The sequence below is a fragment of the Cervus canadensis genome, chromosome 18, assembly GCF_019320065.1.
Source record: "Cervus canadensis isolate Bull #8, Minnesota chromosome 18, ASM1932006v1, whole genome shotgun sequence".
NCBI lineage: Eukaryota > Metazoa > Chordata > Mammalia > Artiodactyla > Cervidae > Cervus > Cervus canadensis.
The window spans coordinates 62,975,257-62,998,375 of NC_057403.1; the positions used below are offsets into that span (position 1 = coordinate 62,975,257).

Sequence of the window (23,119 nt, forward strand, 5' to 3'; positions counted from 1 at the left end):
GAGGGAGAAGAAACGCCCCAAGCTCTGAGACATCTAGGGGGACAACCAACCCCAGGCTGGCTTTGGGGTCCCTGTGTCTGACCCTGTCTCCATGCCCCCAAAGGTATCCACGTTCCATCATGTTCCCGCCCCCACCCTCAGCGGCAAAAGCCAGGCCCACTGGTATCTCAGGAAAGCTTCCGAGGAATTGACACCTAGCCTGGTCCAGGGTTCAGGGGTCACACAAATTTCAGAAGGAGGAAGCACCTGGCTCGCAGGCCTGTCCCCTGGGAATGGCTGAATAACTTTTGGTCTGCCCAAGGGGAATGTGGGCTTTTGGCTGTGGCCGGTGAGACACACTTTTATTTTCTAGGAGCACTTTCATTTCCTGCCTGTGGGCCCAGAGGCTGACTTGTTCCCAGAGGACTGCAGCCAGCCAGGAGCATCACGTGCTCCCCTCTGCTTTCCCCCTCCAGGCCTGCAGTCACGTGGGTGGGGGGCACCAGGGCTGGGGCTCAGCCCCCACACCGCTCAGATGGACCGCCCTAAGGCACCCGCGGAGCAGCCCCCACCCACTCCCCTACAAACCCACCGCCCCGGTGCCCCCACCCACTGGTGGCACCTGACTGGTGCGCAGTTACCACCTGCTTATGTTTAATTCATGGCTGGGGGTTGGGACGAGCTTCCCAAGAAAGGAAAGAACTCCCCTGGGGTCTTGCCCAGTTCCTGCCCGCCCTCAGGGCTCGAGGCCCCAGCCTCCCTGGGCCAGGGGCTGGGAAGAGAAGCTGCTGATGAGCCTGGAGGACACCATTCCAGCCTGGGCATTGCTATTATTCGTTAATCTGCAGCCCTGGAATGTCTGCGGGCCAATCAGCAGTGTCTCCGAGGGCTCCAATAATCCTGCAATGATTAGCAGGGGCCACGGGGTCACTGCGAACCACTCAGTAGGTTGGTCGACTGGCTGTTGGCGGGCAGGCAGGCGGGCAGGCGGGCAGGCCCATGACTGGGGGAGGGAGGGCGCCCTGGGATGGGAGCTGTCTGCCTCCTTCCATGCCAGCGCTGACGACGGGGGCTGTCCGGACACCGATTACTCACCAGCCTCCCCTTTGTCTGCCAGCCCTGGGCGACTCCTCGAGATCGTGAATAGCTCCGTCCAGTCTGGGAAGCGAGCTGGACTGCTGAGCCAGGTTGAGCCCAGAGCCACCACCAGGCCCATGCTGCGGCTGGAGCCCTTGCCCAGGCCTGGAGGCCACTGGCCTGGCCTCCTGCCCTTGCTCCTGGCTCTCCTTGGCACAACTTGGGCAGGGGTGCAACCAGTCCAGCTGCAGGAGCAGCGGGTTCCAATGCCTGGAGGTAAGGGGGCCTTGGGTGAGGGAAAGGGAGATGCTCTGAGGGTCCCATGGGACTTCCAGGAGCCAGTTCCCAGGCCTGAGCCCAGGGCAGTTGAAAGAGCCACCCTGGAACAGTCCAGGGGCCTGAGAGGGGTAGGGGAGGATGGAGCAGGGGCTGGAGAAGGAAGGGGCGTGGGCCCGGTGCGGGGGGCGGGGGGAGGAGGAGGTGCCCTGCGAGCTGCAGGGGAGACTCTGGCTGAGATGAGCCCCAGGCAGAGGGGCTGCCTGGGACCGCATCCCCTCGGTCATCCCACCCCAGCTCTCAGCCTCCTTTACACCCACACCTATCTGTCTCAGTCCCCCTCCTTTCTCCGCCTCTCTCCGTCTCCCCATCCCCTGGCCATGTGCCCACCTCCGCCGCCCCATCTCGGGTTTTGCTCCGTAAGTGCAGAGTTGCCCCCTCATCGCGCCGCGGTGACCCAGGGGCGAGCCCAGGTGGCCTGACCTTGTATTCCACCCCAGTCCTGAGCAAGAAGGAGAGCTTCCTCCTCGTCTCCCTGCACAACCGCCTGCGAAGCCAGGTCCACCCGCCTGCGGCCAACATGCAGAGAATGGTGCGTAGCCTCCCGGCTCCCGGGGCGGAGGGGCGACCGTGACGGGCTGGGAGGCCGCGCTGCCGCCAGGCGCCTTCCACCGGCAGGGCGGGAGGGGCGGCCACCCCTGGCCCACGGCGGGCCGGCCGTGCCTGGTCTCCTCTCGAAAAGACAGACTTTTCCCTGCATCCCTTCCCGTTGCCCTGGAGACCAGAAGACATGGATGGAGTGGGGTCCCCTCCTCCGGGAACGCGGAGAGTCACAAAGGCGTCCCAGCGGGACGGGAGGCTCATCCGGGCGGGAGAGGCAGCCCGCTGGGCGGGGGTGGGGGGCTTGTGTGCGGCCCAACCCGCTTCTCCAGCAGTCTATCCAGGCGACTAGGAGGGGCCCCTTCACCGGGGCCAGGGAGGGGATGCCGGGTTTCCCAGCACTCCCTCGGGGCTGCGGGGTCGGAGGTGTCACCCTGGGGCCCCCCAGTACGGCCCCGGCTGCCCCTGCCCACGTAACGGTCCAGGGAGCGAGGGGGGAACCGGCGTGGGGCCGGCCAGGTTCCCCAAGGCTGCTTCCCACGGACTCCTCCGAGGCTGCGGCGACCTTGAGCGCTCGGGGTCAGTTTCCCAGGAGGTGGGGGCGGGGCGGGGGCGTCGCCTCTCCCCTTCCCGCCTCTGCATGTGCTCAGCCCCTCCTCGGGGGCCCAGGTCCTGGCTCCGGTCTCCCCCGCGCGCAGCCCTAGTGCCGGAGCGCGGCTGCTTCTGGTCAGGCCCTGCACTTCCCACGGCCCTTGTGCCTGAGCCTAAGAAAAGAGCACCTCATTAAAAACGCAAGTGGAGCCCCACGGCTCAGCCTCAAGCACAGCTCTGGCCCTGGGCACCCCAAGGGAGGCTGAGGCCCTGCGGGGCCCCGTGCAGCCCCCATCAGCAGTGAAATGACAACCACCATCTGCCGGGGCCAGGCCCTAGGTGCGGCACTTGGCTCCCTGCAGACATGCAGTCCTCACACCATCTTATCCTCTGGGACCTTATTATCCCCCCCCCACTTTTTTTTTTTTTTGGCTCTTCCAAATGGTTTGTGGGATCTCAGTTCTCCCACCAGGGACTGAACCGGGGGCCCCCTGAAAACCCAGAACCCTAACCACTATGCCACTAGGGAGCTCCCACCTTACTATTCCATTTTACAGAAGAGTATGTTGAGTCTCATGGCGATTAGGAGACGGCTGGAGGTCACACAGCTGGAATGAGGCAGTGGGGTTGGACCAGGGCATGACGATTGAGTGACACATGTCATCTTGGTTGCTGAGGCCCCTGTTTCAGAGGAGGGGGCTGGTGGATGGGGGCAGGGACGCCTGGTTGGGAAGAGCAGATCGGGTCCACCCCAGAGAGCTCTGCCTGCTGAGACCAAAGGGCGGAGGCCCTGGAGACCTCTTACACCCTCTCAGGTCTGGTTTCCAGCTAGAGTCCCTACACAGTCCAAAACCAGAATTAGGGAATAAGACACAGCAGCACGGCTGCTGCAATTTTTTACATCACAGAAGGGAAGCCAAGAGGGAGCCTTTCTGAAAATGACCAGGGCCAGGTTCACCTAGCACAGAACCAGCTCGGAAGCCTTGGGCACGGCAGAGCTCACATTACGGAGATTACAGCAGAGGCCCATCCCATCACCTGGGCTAGCACTCGCCCCCCGGAGCACCCGGTCCCTGAGTGTGGTGGAGTCCTGGGCAGGGCCTGAGGGTGCCATCACCGGAGGCTCTCAGTGCTGGGCGAGCCGGGCTCTGGGGTGGGGGGACCAGATGGGCAGGTGTCTTTCCCACAGCCTGGAGCGCCCCCTGCAGGCCCTGCCTGCCTTTCCCTGGCCCCGAGGAAGCGGGCGAAAGCAGCTCAGAGCGCTCGAGCCGCCAAGCGCGATCCCTGCTCCAGGGCTCTGTTCGTAGGAGCAGCGCCTCCGGTCGTGCTGCGGTGGGGGCGGGTCAGTCGCGCCTGGCCGGGGGCCCCTACTGACGTTGCCGTGTGTGCCCCCCGCCCCCAGGACTGGAGCGACAGCCTGGCCCGGCAGGCCCAGGCCCGGGCGGCCCTCTGCGGTGCCCCCGCCCCGAGCCCGGCCTCCGTCCCCCGGGCCTCACGGCACGTGGGCTGGAACGCGCAGCTGCTGCCCGCGGGCTCCGCGGCCTTCGTGCACGTGGTGGGCCTATGGTTCTCCGAGGGGCGGCAGTACAGACACTCGGCGGCCGAGTGCGCCCCCAACGCCACCTGCGCCCGCTACACTCAGGTGAGGCCGGGCTTCCAGCCCTGGGCCCCAGCCCTGCTGGGCTGCTCGGAGGGGCTACAGTTTGTCCTAAAACTGGTGATCGCTTTTCCTCCCGCTGGTTGTCCTTTTTTCAGCTTTAAACCTGAAATATTTCAAAACTAAATCAAATAACCGACTCCTTACTCACTCTACACTTCATGGAATTCTTCAGGCCAGAATACTGGAGTGGATGGGGTCGCACAGAGTTGGACACAACTGAGCGGCTTTGCACTTTCTTACCCACTACCTAGATTTAGACAGTGTTAACTATGTTTTTCATCTCTTTAAAAAAGTAAAGCTAAGCAAAAGCCCTCCTCTTCCACTCACCTCTGTCCCTCCCCAGAGGTAAACTTCCTGACCTCCAGGAGTCCAGGTGGATCACCCCCTTCCCCAAGCATGTTTCCTTTTTCTTTCCCCTCCACAAAATCGTTAGTATCTTCTCTATAACTGGTGTCGTTTGGGTACCAAGGTCCAGCCCTGAAAAACACAGGCAAAATCTCAAGCAATTCCCTGACCAGGGATGGAACCCTGTCCCCCACACTGAAAGTACCCAGTCCTAACCGCTGGACTACAGGGAATTCCCCCAAGAATGTTGGAATATCTTTGCTACACGTGGAAGGGTTTTGATGCCTTTTCTCCTTATGCAAGTGGGTTGTGTGTTACTAAATCCTACCTAAGTGCTCTCTAAATGTACACTTCCTTTTGCCATTTGTGTTTATCACTTCAGATCACATTTGTAAGATTTACTTCCATTGATTTGAGCAAGCAATTGAGATTCACTATGAATAAACTACAATTTTGGGGCATCTGGGGTTACTTTTTTTTTAAAACTCTTCCAAGTCACACCACAATACATAAATCCCAGCTCAGGTCCTCTTGCACACGTGGGTCCAGAGTCCCCAACCTTTTTGGCATCAAAGACAGGTTTTGTAAAAGACAGTTTTTCCAGACTGGAGTTGAGGGAGATGGTTTCCAGATGATTCAAATGCATTACATTTATTGTGAGCTTTATGTCTGTTATTATTACATCAGCTTCACCTCATATCATCAGGTACTAGATCTTGGAGACTCGGGACTCCCACCCTAGGATACACTTAGAAGGGGAGTGGCTGGGTCAGAGGGAGCACACACCTACAACCTTGCTACCTGTTGTCAAAGTGGTGTCCCCTACTCCACTCCTGTCCACAAACCAGTTCTCACTTCCCGGTACTGTCAGCTCCTCAGTTTTTGCCGACTTGATGCTGTGGGACACTACCTCATTCTGTTTTTAATGTCCATTTCTCTGATTACCTGTGTGACTGAGCCTCTTTTCTGTTCTGCTTCATTGCTGGTTAATTTCATCTTTCCCTTAATAATTTATAAGCATCTTTTCTATATTCTTTATACTTTTGTTGGTCATATTGGTTGCAGATACTTTTTTCTAACATATGGCTTGTATTTTCTCTTTGTTTATGTGACTTTTTATAAGAAACCTTCAGAGAATTTTAATATTAATGTAATCAAACTTCTCATGTTTTTCATTACGGTTCATCCATTTGTTGTATTATGTTTAAGAAATCCTATTCAACTCTGACATCAGGAAGATATTCTTTCTTTTCTTCCAAAGTTTAAATGTTTTCCTTTTTTCATATTGAAGTCATTAAGCCATCAGGTGATGTAGAATTGCATTTTATTGTTTTTTTTTTTTTTACTTCTGTATTAAGTATTGACTCTTTCCCCCACAGACTCTAATGCCATCTCAGTCATATACCAAGCTCCCATATCTGCTGAGTTCTCTCTTCTTTCTGTTGCTTTTTTTTAAAATTACTCTGTACATTATGTGTTTTAATTATTATGGCTTCATAAAAAGTTTTTTGACAGGAAAATCCCAATATTATTATTATTGTTCAAAAGTTTCATGGGTATTCTTGATTCTTTCTACTGATTTTTCATATGAACTTAATAATTAGCCTTTACAGACATTTCTTTCCGATCTAAGTTTGTTAAGGATTTTAAAGTCATGTTCTAATATTATTTTTTCACATATGTTGCCCAGTTTCCCAGCACCACTTATTGAATAGACTGTCTTTTCTCCATTGTATATTCTTGTCGTAGCTCATTTTGTTTCATCTATAACCTTACCTATTTCCCTTTCCTCCCATATTATTTTTAAGCAAATTTTAGACTTATAATTTTATCCATAAATAAGCATATATGTCTAAAAGATAACTTTTTCATTCCATATCCTACTAATGTAGGGGGCCCGTGTTCAATCCCTGGTCAGGGAACTAGATCCCACATGCCACAACTAAAAACAGCTTTCTAAAAAATAATCACAATACCAACATTAATATATATTTTTAAATGTTAACTCTTCCCTGCCTTCCTACTTGCAGGACTGTAATTCATCTATGTACCAACTGTTATAATAGTTAATCAAACACTAAAATACTTATGTATTAGTAATCAGTTGTTATCCCACGTTCCCAGAAAGTACCTCTTCCCTGGGACACCTAGGATTTCTCCTATATCTAGAATCAGAGCGGGTGTATTTGTCACAGTAGTGGGTCTCTAGGATCCTGCTTCAGCCCAGCACCTATTCTGATTGACAAGCCACTGGACCACCAGGGAAGTCCCTCCATGATAATATCGTCTTTGGTTTTGAAGTGTATACTTAAATTTCCTAACTAGGTTTTCTCCTTTGTTGTTTAGTCGCTAAGTCATGTCTGACTCTTTTGCAGCCCCATGGACTGGGGCCTGCCAGGTTCCTCTGTCCATGGGATCTCCAAGGCAAGAATACTGGAGTGGGTTGCCATTTGCCTTCTCCAGGGGATCGTCCCGACCCAGGGATCAAACCCAAGTCTTCAACATTGGCAGGAAGATTCTTTACCACTGAGCCACCAGGGAAGCCAGGTTTTCTCCTTTACTTACTTCTAAATTACTTCCTTTAGATTTTATTGCGTTGAATTCATAGAATGTGATCTGTAAGACATTGGTTATCTGGTAGTCATTGAATCTTGCTTTGCAGCTATTAGGCTTCCCTGAGAGCTCAGTTGGTAAAGAATCTGCCTGCAATGCAGGAGACCCTGGTTTGATTCCCGGGTTGAGGAGATCTGCTGGAGAAGAGATAGGCTACCCACTCCAGTGTTCTTGGGCTTCCCTCATGGCTTAGCTGCTAAAGAATCCACCTGCAATGCGGGAGACCTAGGTTCAGTTCCTGGGTTGGGAAGATCCCCTGGAGAAGGGAAAGGCTATCCACTGCAGTATTCTGGCCTGGAGAATTCTATGGACTGTATAGTCCATGAGGTCACAAAGAGTCAGACAGGACTGAGCAACTTTCACTTTCACTTTGCTGTTTAGTGAAGGATTAATGTCTACAAAATTCCATGCACTCCTAAAAAGAATGCACATTCTCTACTTGTTGGAGACATATATATGATTACATGGGCATATCTCCTGGCCTCATGTTGGTCATTTTTAGTAGCTACCGGAGTTTGCTTGGCTATTCTTGGGTATTGACGATTTGTGTTATTTCCAAGTGGTCACTGATTCTAATACATTAAACCTAAGTTTTGAATAGTATTAAAAACCTGTATCACTTAGCTCTTGCTGCCTGACACACTATCCCAAAATTTAGCATCCTGTGATTTTGCAGGTTGGCAGTTTGGGTTGGGCCCGGTTGCGAGTTTCCTCTGGTCTTGGCGGCACTCACTTTTGCAACCGCAACCAGCTGCTGGGTTGGGTAGGAGCTGACTGCCCACAGTGGCCTCAATGGAGTCATCTCTGCCCTCTAGGGTTTTTCAGCCTTCAGCAGGCTTGCTCATATGGTGGCTGAGCATGAGAGAATGAGTGGAAATTGCAGGACCTCCTGAGACCTAGGTTTGAAACAGCTAGACCATCATTTCTCTGGCATTGTGTTGAGCAACACAAGCCGCAGGGCCAGCCATTTTCAAGGTGTGGGAGATTCCGCCTCTTGATGCAAAACCACATTTTGTAAAGAACGGGCTGTGGGGAGAGGAGACGTGAAGCGTTGGGGCCATTTTTGCAACCATCCCAAGGCCCTTGATGTCCAGGTCTTCCTGTTGCTCCTCTCCTCCAGCCATCCAGTCTCCCCGCCCTTCAGGTATCTGCGGACCCTCAGCTGCCCACCCAGGAGGTCTTTCTAGACTATTCCCACCCATCCTTAGCGCCCTGCCCAGCACAGCTGCTCTGCTCCTGGGGTCCCCAGGGAGGTGACAAAACTGTTTATCCGCCTGGTTTGGGGCAAAAGCGCGCGCCCTGCCCGGGGGAGCATCCTGCAGGCTGCAGGTCCCAGACTGCGAGTGGAGGGGGGCCCGCGATGGGGTGTCTGAGCCACGTGTCTCCTGCAGCTCGTGTGGGCCACCTCGAGCCAGCTGGGCTGTGGGCGGCAGCTCTGCTCTGGGGCCCAGGGCGAGCTGGAAGCCTTCGTCTGCGCCTACTCTCCCGGGTAAGCCCCCTGCATGGCAGGGCCCTGCCGTCTCCTGCTGGGCTGCAGGGCAGGGGTGCTCTCAGCCAGGGTGAGACACCCACACACCCACCCACAGGCCTTTACCCCTGGGTCTGCACCCCTGGTGGGAGAGCGCAACACCCAGGATTCTGGCCATGCAGAACATGACTTCTGCTCAGTCACCCCTTCCTGGAAGCACCAGCCTGCATTCAGGGAATCTGCCCAGTGTTCGTTTGGAGGTCATCTTTTCTCTCCTGGGAAATCTCCCTGTCTCACCCAGCTCCCTGACTCCCTGGCGGGGCAGGGAGGGACTGACAGGGCCTGGCGGGCAGGCAGCAGGGCCTGTCCCTGCCGCGGCCAAGGCCAGGTCCGTGCAGCCCTCCGCTGCTTGCTTTCGCAGAGGGAACTGGGAGGTCAACGGGAAGACCATCGTCCCCTACAAGAAGGGCGCCTGGTGCTCGCTCTGCACGGCCAGCGTCTCGGGCTGCTTCAAAGCCTGGGACCATGCAGGGGGGCTCTGCGGTGAGTGCGCCCATCAGCCGGCCTGATCGGGTGATGCAGAGGAGGGTGGCGGGCTGTCCTGGAAGCCCTGGCCCTCGGCACCCGGGGAGGCCCCGGCCTGGCCTGCCCGGAGGAGGCCCGCTCAGCGTTTCCTTTGCGCCTGACCAGAGGTCCCCAGGAACCCGTGTCGCGTGAGCTGCCGGAACCACGGCCAGCTCAACGTCAGCACCTGCCACTGCCACTGCCCCCCCGGCTACACGGGCAGATACTGTCAAGGTGAGGGCACCTGGAGCCGGGCCGGGCATCCGGTGAGTGACCGCGCACAGCATGTCCCCGTCCAGTAGGCATCCACTGAGCACCGACTGTCAGTGAAGCCGGATCTGGCCCGTAGGCTCTGGGAGGGTGCAGAGAGGGCAGCTGCGGATCCCGGCTGGATTCCTTTCCCAGCTCCTCCCCCCAGCTCAAAGATGCCAAAGAGCACAGAGAAGCCCCGGGCGGGTGTTCTTGCTGGGGTTGGCAGCCGTGCACATCCCCCGCCCCCCATCCTGGCAGTGCGGTGCAGCGTGCAGTGCGTGCATGGCCGGTTCCGGGAAGAGGAGTGTTCCTGCGTCTGTGACGTCGGCTTCGGGGGAGCCCAGTGCGCCAGTGAGTCCCGCCGCACAGCCCCCGACCGCCAGGCCCGCCCTGGACCCCTCGGTGAGGGGCTGGGTCCCGCCCAGACCAGCCCACAGATGCCCATGGAGTGCACCCCGCCCACTCCCTGAGTGAACTTGGCCGTGGGGGGTGGGGTCTTTACACCCCAGAAACAGCACTGTCGCAATCACAGATTATCTTTTTTGAGAGAGAGCTGGTTGTTACCCATCTGCCAGCATACACTGACCCCCCAGCCCCCCGCTCCAATTTGGAGCAGGTGGCCAGGGAAGGGGCACCCTGAGCTTACACCCTGCAGGCCAGGGAGGTGGCTGCTCTGAGGTCCCGCACAAAGTCAGGCTCCCCTCCCACCAGCCAAGGTGCACTTTCCCTTCCACACCTGCGATCTGAGGATTGACGGAGACTGCTTCACGGTGTCCTCGGAGGCGGACACCTACTACGGCGCCAAGATGAAATGCCAGGTAACGGCTGGTCCCTGCCTTCCCGGCGGCCGCCCCCTGGGCCCAAGCAGGGGTCTTAACAAAGGGACCCTGGATTAAGAGATGCATTCCTTCAACCTCTCAACTTACTAATGCTGGCAAGCAATCCCGATGTATTTAGGACACAGCAGGTGAAACCCTTCCCAGGCCAGAGGAGAGGTGGGCAGGGAGAGGAAGGCAGGAGGCTGCAGTGGGCATGGGTGGCTGAGGACAGCCTGGCCGGCACGTAGCTTTGATGTCCGTGGCCACGGGGGCCGGCGGGAGGGGCAGGAGGGGCTGGCCTGAGCTCTGGGGCCAGCGTGACCCAGAGTGGGGTTACAGGGCAAGGGCGGGGTGCTCGCCCAGATTGAGAGCCAGAAAGTGCAGGACATCCTGGCCTTCTTCCTGAGCCGCCTGGAGACCGCCAACGAGGTGACTGACAGTGACTTTGAGACCAGGAACTTCTGGATCGGTGAGTGCCTGGCTGACGTGGGCGTGTGTGTGTGTGTGTGTGTGCGTGTGTGTGGGTGCTCAGGCTGGGACACCCATGCTCCTCCAGGGATCTGGGCCGTGGTAACCCGGAGTCCGGCCAGCAGTCAGGCTGATGCGTCCCCTCCCCGGGGAGAGAGCTGACGGAAAGGAGCCGGAAGTGCTGGGAAGGGGTCTCAGGGCCGGGGGCCCACTGGGCATCGGGCAGCAGGCTCCGGGCAGGCCCTCAGCCCAGGGAGCCGGCGGGGTCTGGGGACCTTGGGTGCGGGGCCAACCTTGGCTGCTGTGGCCCAGGGCTCACCTACAAGACTGCCAAGGACTCCTTCCGCTGGACCACGGGAGAGCAGCAGTCCTTCACCAGCTTCGCCTTCGGGCAGCCGGACAACCAGGGGTGAGTCGTCCGCTGCGCACCTTCCCACCGGGGCCTGCGTGCTGAGCCCTCAGACACGACCAGACCCCCACCCGCCTGCTGCCTGCCCGAGCGCCCTGAGGGCCTGGGCCTCCCTGGGGTCCTCGTGCCGGAGGTGCAGGTGCGGCTGGGTGTGGGCCCGGTGCTAAACGAGGCACATCCCCGACCCAGGGGCTCACGTAAAAGACGGGGACCCCAGAAGGCTACGACCCCCCACCGTCCCCACCGTCCCTTCGGCTGCCTCTCCATCTCTCTGTTACCTACCCTGCCCTGCCCCCAGCGTCCCCTCCGCCTACGTCAGTACGCTGATGCTGCCCTCTGCTGGCCACCCCCAGCATCAGCCCGCACACTCATCTGTCCACTAGCCACCCTGCACCACCCGGCCTTCAAAGCCCCGGGATGCCCGGGGCAGGGGAGGAAGCGGTCACGGGGTGCCCAGGGCGGGAGCAGAGGTCAGGGGGTGTGAGGGGCAGGGGTGGAGGGGGTCAGGGGTGCCCAGGGGGGTGGAGGGGGTCAGGGGTGCCCAGGGTGGGGGTGGAGGGGGTCAGGGGTGCCCAGGGGGGTGGAGGAGGTCAGGGGTGCCCAGGGTGGGGGTGGAGGGGGTCAGGGGTGCCCAGGGGGGTGGAGGGGGTCAGGGCGGGGGTGTAGGGGGTCAAGGGTGCCTGGGGCAGGGGTGGAGGTCAGGGGTGCCCAGGGTGGGGGTGGAAGGGGTCAGGGGTGCCTGGGGCGGGTGGAGGCGGTCAAGGGGTGCCCGGGGCAGGGGTGGAGGCTGTCAGGCTGTGTGCCCACCGAGATTCCCGAGCGCCCCTACCTCTCCTTGACTTCCCTGAGGGCAGCCATGCCGGGCCTGGGCCCGCCCCTAGACGGCCTCAGCCTGGTGGGAGGAAGGACGCAGCCTGTCCACCCCCACCACTACGGGGCCTGGGAGTGGGCCGTGGCAGCAGGCGAGGCGCCCCCTGAGAAGGGAGGAGCTGGAGCGGCTGGAGGAGCAGGTGTGGAGACCAGGAGGGGGGTCTGACTCCCAGAGGCCCCTGTGAGTGTGGGGTGGGGCCTCGGGAGGCCCCGGACGGGCACAGGTGGCCCCTGGGAGGGGGCTTGGAGCCTCTCCCCGCCTCCCGCCTCCCTCCTCCACCTGAGCACTTACCACCTCGGCCCGCAGGTTTGGCAACTGTGTGGAGCTGCAGGCGTCGGCCGCCTTCAACTGGAATGACCAGCGCTGCAAAACCCGCAACCGCTACATCTGCCAGTTTGGTGAGGCTGCCTTCCCGTGGCTCCCCGCCCTGGCCCCTGGCCCTGGGGGTGTGCGGCTGACAGCCCTGCGTGTCTGCACACCAGGCCTGAGGCCCCCCTGTCCCTGGGGGTGTGGGGGTGACAGCCCTGCGTGTCTGCACACCCCAGGCCCCAAGGCCCCCCTGTCTCAGGGGGTGTCTGGGTAACAGCCCTGCAGTGTTTGCACACCAGGCCCGAGGCAACCTGCCGATCCTGGGCCTGCAGGCTCCTGGAGCCCAGAGTGGGAGACAGCCCCTGTCCACACAGACCAGAACTACACCCGGCCAGGAATTTCTCAAGGTCCCTTGCCTCTGGCCACTAAAGCCATCACACGGGGCCCTGCTGGGTGCGCCCTGATTCCTTCCAGTGCCGTGAACTGTGAGGGCGGAGATGAAGCTTCGCCCGGCCTCGCAGCCCCTGCTGGGGCATCTGGAGCTCCTTGGGGATCCCGTGGAGGCCACTTCTGGACCTGGTGTGGCAGGGTCCCATCCCAGGACAGTCACCAGCCCTTGTTCTTCCTCTTCTTTTCCAGCTCGCGAGCACATCTCCCGCTGGGACCCAGGGCCCTGAGATTCAGCCATGCCCCTCCCCAGCCAGCGCCTGGGTGCACAGCCCCGCTGGCCCGCCTGCCTCCTGTGTAGAACCAGGGCCTGGCTAGGACTGCGACCCAACAACCAAAGAGGTCTCAGACCTTGCAGGACGTCGGGTGGGGTACAAGCGAGGCCGACAGAGTCTGGTGGAGGAGGAGGGGAGCCTGGGTGCCCCCACTCCCCGGCCTGCTTTTGATTGGGAAGATGGGGCTTAATCAGGCCCTGAAACAGGAGTCCAGACCAGCAGGGAGAAGAGACTACTCCGGTCCACCCAGGCTGGACCCTCTGGGGCAGATGGAGGCTCCTCACCGCCCATGGTGCACCCTACAAAGGATTAAACTAAATTATGGATGAGCCAGACTTGCACATGCTCATTGCGAATGGCGGATTCAGACAACCCAGAATGGTTCTGGGCAGACCGGCCTCCTCCCACCTGCCCTGCTCCCTGCTCACCCAGAGGACCCAGGCCACCCTCCGGAGGTTTTCAGACCCTCGGTCCTGAATAACGCTCAGACTTAGGGGCCTCACTCGCACCCTTGACTTCTAGCCCCTCTCACCTCTGCCTCTGTCGGCTTTGGGTTTCTGTTCACGCCTCCCCCTTTATTCTTACCACTGCTTCTCCGCAGCTCTTCTTTCCTTGTGATTACCTGAACTTGGGCCGTTATGGGCCCATGGCTTCCCTGTTCCTAGGGTGGTGAGAGGGTGAGTCCCAGCAGGTGCAAGACCAGGAGGTACTACCGTGTCCAGAATGCCGCGTGGCCGGCTTGTGCAAGTGTCGAGTCAGTCTGCTGGTTGGAAGGACAAGTATGGCCTTGGCTCGGGAAGCTGGGAGAAGCAGATCAGTTGGAGTTCTTGGTAGCAACCAACAGAAACACAGAAGCTGCTCTGGCAAGTCGTGACAGAAAAGGAGCTTATCAAAAAGTCAATGGTTTTTTAAATGAGCAAAGGGTTTGAATAGACAGTTCTCCAAAGAGGATGTGCCAACGGCCCACAAGCACGTGATGAGATGTTCAGCACCAGTGGCCATTAGGCAATCCAAATAGAAACCAAAATGAAACACCACTTCACATCCACTAGGGAGGCTGTTAGCAACAGAACAGACAGTAACGAGGGTTGATGCGGGCGGGGACTCGTTGGGGCCCTCATACGTTGCTGGTGGGAAAGTAAAGTGGTGTGGTCACAGTGGACAACTGTGAGGCGATTCCTCACGAGGTTAAGCACCACTACCATATGACCCAACAATTTAACTCCTAGGAATGCACTGAAGAGACATGAAAACAAGTTCTCAAACAATTCTTAAACACAAATTTCACAGCAGCATTATTCACAACAGTCAAAAGTTAGAAACAACCCAAAAGTCCATCAGTGTTTAAATAGCAGTGTACACATGCAATGGAATATTATTCAACCATTAAAAGGAATGAAGTGGACTTCCCACTAGGGGTGGTCTAGCGGCTAAGGCTCTGTTCTCCCAGTGCAGGGGACGCAGGTTTGATCCCTAATCAGGGAACTACATCCCACATGCTGCCACTAAAAGACCCTGCATGCCACAGCTAAGACTGGTGCAGCCCAACAAATATTTTTTTTTAGAGAAAGGAATGAAGTACTAATACAGGCTACCAGACGGATAAACCTTGAACACACTATTTTAAGTGAAAGAAGCCAGTCACAAAAGATCACATATTGCATGATTCCATTTATCTGAACTAGTCAGAAAAGGATAAATCCAGAGATGCAGACTGGTGGATGCCAAGAGAAACGGAAAAATGAGGGTGTGGGTTTTATTTTGAAGTGATAAAAATGTTTTGGAATTTAGAGAGAGCTAGTGGCTACAGAACATTGTAGATGTATTCGGTGCCACTAACTTGGTTAATTTTATGTTATGCAAATTTCCCTTCAGTTTTGTTTTTTTTTAAGACAGTGGTTGGTCACGGGACCCCTGGTAGAGTGAGAGTCTCGCTGGGGGCCTGTGTGGGCAGAAACAGTGCTCCAAGCTCCGTTGCAGAGCCCGTCTGGGTAGACTGCCATCCAGACACAGGAAGTCCACAGCCTACCCCACGGCAGCGATAAGGGAGCCACCTCTGTGGCGACTGAGGCTGGCAATCCAGCGCCCTGGGGAGCCTCTAACGCCCCAGACGCCGTGTTCCCATTCAGTTGCAGCCTCTCCCACCAGCCGGCCAGGCGCTACGGCGCTTCCCCACCAACATATTCTCGACGACAAAGGACGCGCTGGAGGCGAGGCAGCTGACCGCGGCCGGCCTCCGTGCCGGGTCACGGAGCAGCGGCGTCTGCACCACCTGGGATCTTGTTAGAAAAGCAGGTTTCCAGCTGCTCCGAAGCTAATCTGAGTTCCAACCAGACCTCCAGCCACTTCAGATGCAAGCTCAGGTGCGAGAGCCTGACAGAGGCAGCGTCCGGGTCTCAAGTCACCCGAGTTGGAAGACAGGCTCTGACACTTGCGAACTGGGTGACTTTGGGCAACTTATTAACACCTAGGGGTCCTGCCGGCCGAGTCTGCCTGGAGCCGCCCTGGTTTTAGCACTCAAAATCCCAGAAACCTGGGAAACCTCTCTGTCCCAGACAAACAGGACAGTTGGTCACCCTAAAACATCTCTCTGCCTTGTGACACTTTTCCATAAAATGAAGAAGATAAAGCGAGTTAATACGTCAAAGTGTTTGAAAGAGCCTGGTGAGAGCAAACGCTGACGGATGTCAGCTGGGCTGAGCCAGTGCCCTCACTTCTCAATTCCTCCATCAACGTTAAACCATCTAAACTTCGTTAAAAACCTAATAAAATTGTTAAATAAACAAAGTGCTTAAAACTGTCCCTGACAGAATAGTAAATGCTCAGTAAGTTTCAGCTATTCTTATTTGTGTTCTTATTATCTATTAACTAATATTATTGGGGCACAATTGCATCCATGGGTTTTGGTTTTATATATATATGATTTATTTGGCTGCACCAGGTCTTAGTTGCAGCATGCGGGATCTAATTCCCTGACCAGGGATTGAACCCAGGCCCCCTGCATGGGCAGCAAGGAGTCTTAACCACTGGACCAGCAGGGAAGTCCCAAGTCCAGGTTTTAAGTGACTATCAGAGTGAACAACTAGAACCATCCCAGACACTCATGGTAGCCCCAGTTCACTTCAATGCAGTCACTCAGTCATGTCCGACTCTTTGCGACCTCATGGACTGCAGCACGCCAGGTCTCCCTGTCTATCACCAACTCCCAGAGTTTACTCAAACTCATGTCCATTGAGTCAGTGATGCCATCCAACCATCTCATCTTCTGTCGTCCCCTTCTTCTCCTGCCCTCAATCTTTCCCAGCATCAGGGTCTTTTCCAATGAGTCAGTTCTTCACATCAGGTGGCCAAAGTACTGGAGTTTCAGCTTCAACATCAGTCCTTCCAATGAATATTCAGGACTGATCTCCTTTAGGATGGACTGGTTGGATCTTCTTGTTGTCCAAGGGACTCTCAAGAGTCTTCTCCAACACCACAGTTCAAAAGCATCAAGTCTGGAGAAGGAAATGGCAACCCACTCCAATACTCTTGCCTGGAAAATTCCACGGACAGAGGAGCCTGGTAGGCTACAGTCCATGGGATCGCAAAGAGTAGGACACGACTGAGCGACTTAAAGCCAGATTAGTCAGCTCCTCTTAGAATTCATGTATTTAAAAAATATTAATCAGAGATTGTAAAATTAGTTTGTGCCCCGAACCCAGACTACAGACATCTTTTGTTTGACCCATGTAGCAATGAAAACAATGAGAAATTTTATATAAAAAGTAAAACCATCAAATTATCCAGAAAATATCTACTGAGCTTGGCAGTTACAAGGTCATGAATGGTCCTGTCATGAAAACTGTGAGGCCTGGGATCTTAGTCCCCCCTACCAGGGACTGAACCTGCACCCACTGCTTTGGAAGGCAAAGTCTTAACTGCTGTACCACTAGGGAAGTCCAGAATAAAATCTTTTGAAAGTTTAATTGCAAAGATACAATGTTCTTCACTTTTTTCCCCTTGATTTGGGAATCTGATATACCCAATAACTCCTGATGGAAGCAGTGCAAGGAGTCAGTTTTCTTCTACGTCATACATGGAAGGACAATTATAGGATACAACTGGAGAGAGGCGGCATTGAATTTCTGTTAAAAATGGGAAATTCTAAGGTGTTTTTAAGCGCTGGCAGAAAAGGAAGACAGAAAAAGCTATGTGATGATCTGGAGTAAAACCATTCCAGACTGAAAAAAAGCACAGAGCACAGACCTGGAGACAAGCTGAATTTGATGCACTCATCAGACATCCAAGCAGAGGCAGAGCCTGGAGCTCAGAGGAGTGGTGGAACTGAGCAGAGGTTTTCGAGTCACTGCTCCAGAAAGATCCAGAAGAGGTGAAGGTGCTGCTGGAAAAAGCCACTAGGAAAAGAGTACGTGATGCCCTGACAGCTGAAAAATCCAAGACTGAGACAGAAATGAAGAATGAGATGCAGCAGAAATCACAGAGGAAAGCAGAATTTACAGAAAATGAGAAGCCAGCTGCTGGCGTTGCTCCTATTACAACAGGATATACAGTGAAAGTCAGTCATTACAGATGGGACCAGTCAGATAAGTTTGTGAAAATCTACATCACCTTACCTGGAGTTCATCAAGTGCCTGCTGAGAGTGTGCAGGTGAATTTCACAGAGAGGTCATTTGATCTTTTGGTAAAGAACCTAAATGGAAAGAGTTACTCCATGATTGTGAACAATCTCTTGAAACCCATCTCTGTGGAAGGCAGTTCAGAAAAGGTCAAGACAGATACAGTTCTTGTCTTATGTAGAAAGAAAGCAGAAAACACACGGTGGGACTACCTGACTCAGGTCGAAAAAGAATGCAAAGAGAAAGAAAAGCCCTCCTAAGACACTGAAACAGATCCTAGTGAGGGATTAGTGAATGTTCTAAAGAAAATTTATGAAGATGGAGATGATGATATGAAGCGAACCATTAATAAAGCCTGGGTGGAATCAAGAGAAAAGCAAGCCAAAGGAGATACAGACTTCTGAGACTTTAAAGTCTTTTTGGGAACTGTGATGTGGAAAAATAATGTTTCCAATAAGGAAATGTTGCTAAACTGCACAAATCTGACATATAGCTACTTACACAGCCTTCTTCTAAGTAAAGGCAATGAATTCTCCATTTCCTGCTGGAGAATTTATTTAAATAAAATTCGCTTATTAAACACTTCCTCCATGGATGGTTTCTTTAGTAACCAGGTCATTTTATTCAAGAAGAGTAATGTATTCTGGTGTGAAATGTAAAAAAGCAAGTCTTGCCTAATGAAAATGCCACATTGTGTGTATTATTGTTCAGCTAAGAGGTAGAAAACAAAGTTCATGCTTGCCTTTCAGTTCCTGACATCAACTCCCACCAATGTAAGAATACATAAAAATAAAGCCTGAATTTTTACATAAAAAAAAGCATCAAGTCTTCGGCACTCAGCTTTCTTTATAGTCCAACTTTCACATCCATACACGACCAACGGAAAAACCATAGCTTTGACTAGACGGACCTTTATTGGGAAAGTAATGTCTCTGATTTTTAATATGGTGTCTAGGTTGGTCATAGCTTTTCTTCCAAGGAGCAAGCGTCTTTCAATTTCATGGCTGCAGTCACCATCTGCAGTGATTTTGGAGCCCAAAAATATAAAGTCTCTTAGCATTTCCATTGTTTCCCCATCTATTTGCCATGAAGTGATGGGACTGGATGCCATGATCTTAGTTTTTTGAATGTTGAGCTTTAAGCCAACTTTTCACTCTCCTCTTTCACTTTCATCAAGAGGCTCTTTAGTTCTTTGCTTTCTGCCACAGAACCCTAAATAACTGTGTTCCACCTCATTTAACATTATTTTCGTCCTTCCCCACTCTGAACTCTCAGAATCCATTCCCAGATCATCTTGCAGGTTTTGCCAAAATAAATTAGCAAAATCTCATGCTTCTTTTGGTGTTTCAATATCCTCCTCCCAGATTTCATGTCATTGGTTCCCGGGGGCCTGCCGAGATCTGCCTTGCTATTTAAGTCTGGAGAACATGAGGGGTGATAGGGCAGGACACACAGGGGTCTCCTTCAGAGTGTATTATTTAAGGAAATGCTAGCTGCTGGCCTGGTTGCACGTGTGCAAAGGGGAAGGGAACCCAGGCTGCGCAGGGCCCCGGCCACCTGCAGCACGCGGCTCTCCACTCACCCGGGGCGCTGGCGTTCAGGGGGTCTTCTCCGGAAGCAGGAGGGTGGGTGGTCACTCGGAGGATGCCACGGTCGGTGCAGGAAGCGGTGCACCCCGTCTTCCGTTGCCACTGGCCACACCTCAGCCACACAGCACACGAAGTGCAAGGGAGGGTGGGTGCGTCCACCTAGACGTGCGCCCAGGAAGAAAGGGATCCAGGCTCACTAGCAAAGAGCTAGTGAATTCCTGCTCCCCGGACCTTCAGAACGACAAAGAAGAGCCCTTTTGGACGGCAGGGGAGCCTCTGCAGGGATGCAGTCCTGAGTCCCCCACACCCTCCGGCCCGGCCGATTCTAATCGCTTCAGCTCTTCACTCTCCGTCTTCCCTGGTTAGAGACACAGAGGTGGTGTGAAGCCCAGCTGAGCGCATCATTTGTGCTGTTGTTCAGTCGCTCAGCCGTATCCAACTCTTTTGCAACTCCCTGGACTATAGCCCGCCAGGCTCCTCTGTCCAGGCGATTTCCCAGGCAAAAATACTGGAATGGGTTGCCATTTCCTTCTCCAGGGATCTTCCCGAGCCAGGGATCGAACCTGAGTCTCCTGCATTGGCACGCAGATCCTTTACCATTGAACCACAAGGGAAGCCTGGTGTCATTTATAGCCATTGATCAGGCCCTAAGTTTGGGTTATAACTCTCTGAACCTTGCCACCTAAAGGTTTAGAAATTCCCTGATTTTCTAACCATGTCTTGAGCCCAGAAGCTTTGAGCCTGTAGAGCCGGGCCTGGAGCTCATCTTTCTTTCCTGTAAGCTGTTGGGGCTGCTAGCTCAGCAGCCTGCCCGACAGCCTCTGATTTCAGACTAATCTTTATGTGCTTCTACGGCAAGAGCCACCAGGTCCTCAGAGCCGGTCCCAGCCGGGCGCTTTGCTCTGGGCACCACAAGATTAGCTGTCTTGCCATGGCATGCCGTGGGCGGCTAGTGTCCTGTCCCCTAATGCTGGCTGGATTGTCACTGGCCTCTGGCCGCTTGCCAGCCTTACATCACCCGCATTTCCCACAGCGTTTCTGGTTCCATCCACTTCTGGTCCTATTTTTGTTATCAACCAAGATTCTTACCTCCAAGTAAGAGAAACTGAGTATGGTGACTCTAAGCAGAAACGGAATTTGTCCAGGATACTGGTTAGTTCCCAGGAGTTCTGGAAGGTGGGAGGGTCAGATCTGGAAGAGATGCCCTGCCTCTGCTGGGCACAGAGGCCACAACGGGCACCGTCACCCAGGGGTGGACATGCCACCTCTTTTGAAAGCTGGAGGTAGCGGCTGCCGCTGACACCACCAATTGCTAAGATGGGCTTCTTCCACTGGCAGCTTTAACTTAAAGTTGGGCAGGTGGGTCTGATCGGAGGGGCAGGTCATATGTCCAGGCCCTTGCTGCAAGATTAGGATAGGGAGGCAGAAAGGGCCCTTTTCAGCCTATTTCGCAGCAGGCAGGCTCTGTCTTAAAGCTGGAGGACACTTCTAACACAAGAAGGGGTCTTCGATGTGGGACAGCCGAAAGAAAGACTCGGGTCCACGGCAAGAGGCCACCTGGCGCCTGGCACCCTGGCCTGCAGCACTGGCCTTGTTACCCCGCTCTAACCAGCGGCCTCTCTAGCCTTTGGATTCTGTGTAGGGTAAGGTGGGTAACAGGGCATCCCTGCGCAGAGGCAGTGAGGCCTGGAGGTGCTGACAGAATCGGGCTATGCTTGTAGCCGAGCCCATCAGTAAGGGTCTTTCAGTAAGTCCTCCAACTTCTTGGAACACACAGTGGTTTCAAGGCAGAGGACTGAGATCTCATTACTCCTCTCAAGCTGCTCTCCACGTGACCCTGGGCACATTCCGAGCCTTTTTGTAAGGTGGGGAGCATCAGGATATCCCTGGCGGTCCTGTGGCTAAGACTTCACCTTCCAGTGCAGGGGGTGCAGGTTCAATCCCCGGTCGGAGAACTAAAGGTCCCACATGCCACAGAGCAGCTAAGGCCAAAATTAAACGAAAAAAAAAAAAAGGATGGGGCGCATGTACCTTGCAAAGTTGTTATGAGGATTAAACAAGATGATGGATGTAAAGTTTGTAGCACAATGCCCTGCAAATAGCTGGAATTCAATCATTGTTGGCTGCCGGTTACAACTGTAAAGTGGGGATGATACGATCACCGTTCCCTCTCTTCCTGGGAGCTCTGTGAAAACAATGGACTATTCTGCACATCCGTGAACTCGGGGTCGGGGGGTGTGTCTGGGAATCAGCGTGGGAACTCTGGGGACAGCTGTTCCGTATGGCCGCCTCCGTCAGCTGCCCTGCTCTGCTCTTACTCTCGCCCCTTCCGTCCGTTGGCTTGGCCTCTGTTACAGCCTTCTCCATTCCTCCCATCTGACTGCCAGCCTCCCCATCCTTGCATCATCATTACAACTCCCATCCATTGACTGTACTACCCACATTCTGGGTGCTCAAGCTTTTCACGACCAGGGGGAGTGCAAGCAGGTGTCCCTTAGGAAATCGCTCTGGGAGTCTTTGTGAGAGGTGAACACGGAGCAAAGACCTCTCCCCTATTTCCTGGTTCTTGGCCCCTGTGATTACGAATCACTACACTGTCACCTGTACCTTACATTACACATCAACTATATTTCAATTTTTAAACTTTTTAATAATGAAAAATAACAAGAACGTTTCTGGTGGTCCTGTGGTTAAGAATCTGCCCTGTGATGCAGGGGATGCAGGTTCAACCCCTGGTCTGGGAAGATTCCACAAGCCTTGGGGCAATGAAACTCTTGTGCCACAGCTACTGAAGCCTGTGCGGTCTAAAATCTTTGCTCTGCAAGAAGAGAAGCCAGCACACCACAATGAAGAGTAGCGCCCCCACCCCACCCCTCCCCGCTCTCTACCGACTGGAGAAAGCCCGCCCAGCAGCAGTGAAGACGCAGCACAGTCAAAGATAGATAAAATTTAAAAATTCAGCTTTTCTGAGTAAGATCTGATAAAGACAGAACACAGAATCTTATTGTTTCTTAGGCAGAGTACATTTAAGGCAAAGAAACTTTGTCTTCTTAACAGAGAGGAAAAACCAAATTCTAATTTTGCACCAGTGTACTTTTGATGTTAAAACTCATTTTAGGGACTTCCCTGGTAGTCCAGTGGCTGAGACTCTACACTCCCAATGCTGGGGGGCCCAGGTTCGATTCCCGGTCAGGGAAATAGATCCCACAAGAAACAACTAAAGATCCTGCATGCTGCAGCAAAGATCAAAATCCCATGTGCCACAACCGACACCTGGCACTGTGAAATAACAAATAAATACTGAAGACGGCCTGAGCCTATTTTATTAGCAAACTCAGGCTGAAAAAGTTGCATATTTACTTCCAGTATTGACAGTTCTGATAATATGCCTGTTTTTATTTACACCAACAAACTTAAGCTAGCTTTTACTTATCAACCATTATTCCAGATCACATGAACTGGAAAAACATTTGAGTTAGTTTCTATATTTCTGAGAGTACACTTGATTTATACATGCTTGATTTTATTTTAAGCCAACTAAATAGCACTCCTTACAAATTAATTTTGGCAACACCATCTGAAGGTAGAAAAATATCACATGCCTGTAACATATGCACATAGACATACATAAGATGCAGGCAGACATAAAGATCTTATAGCTTCTGTAAAAATTTTAGCCATGTATCAGGTATAAAACTCAAATCCAAATTATTTTTCTGGCAGATGGAATAAATTAAAGTTACCTGATCAGATGATCAGTTTTTCGTTAAAGATTTTTTTATTCACCTGCAGTAAGAATCCTTTTAAAGCTGTGTTGTTTTTTTAATTTTTTTATCTTTTAGAAACTTCTGCATACCAGTTGAAGAATGAATTTAGTTGTCTCTGAAAGGTT

The 23,119-nt window shown here is 53.8% G+C and overlaps 1 protein-coding gene and 1 pseudogene across 2 annotated transcripts; both read left to right on the forward strand.

Moving 5' to 3' along the window:
* Window positions 1–938: 938 nt before the first annotated feature.
* Window positions 939–13,351, forward strand: LOC122421551 (C-type lectin domain family 18 member A-like). The gene is made up of 12 exons (XM_043437665.1): window positions 939–1,332; window positions 1,833–1,924; window positions 3,926–4,165; window positions 8,533–8,630; window positions 9,031–9,152; window positions 9,300–9,407; window positions 9,684–9,776; window positions 10,137–10,243; window positions 10,583–10,712; window positions 11,024–11,120; window positions 12,298–12,389; window positions 12,940–13,351. The coding sequence occupies exons 1-12, from the start codon at window positions 1,194–1,196 to the stop codon at window positions 12,975–12,977; spliced, it is 1,356 nt and encodes a 451-aa protein (XP_043293600.1). The 5' UTR covers window positions 939–1,193; the 3' UTR covers window positions 12,978–13,351.
* Window positions 13,352–16,552: 3,201 nt separating this feature from the next.
* LOC122420829 lies at window positions 16,553–18,456 on the forward strand (annotated as a pseudogene). The gene has a single exon (XR_006263391.1). The product of XR_006263391.1 is annotated as a calcyclin-binding protein-like (transcript).
* Window positions 18,457–23,119: the final 4,663 nt, after the last annotated feature.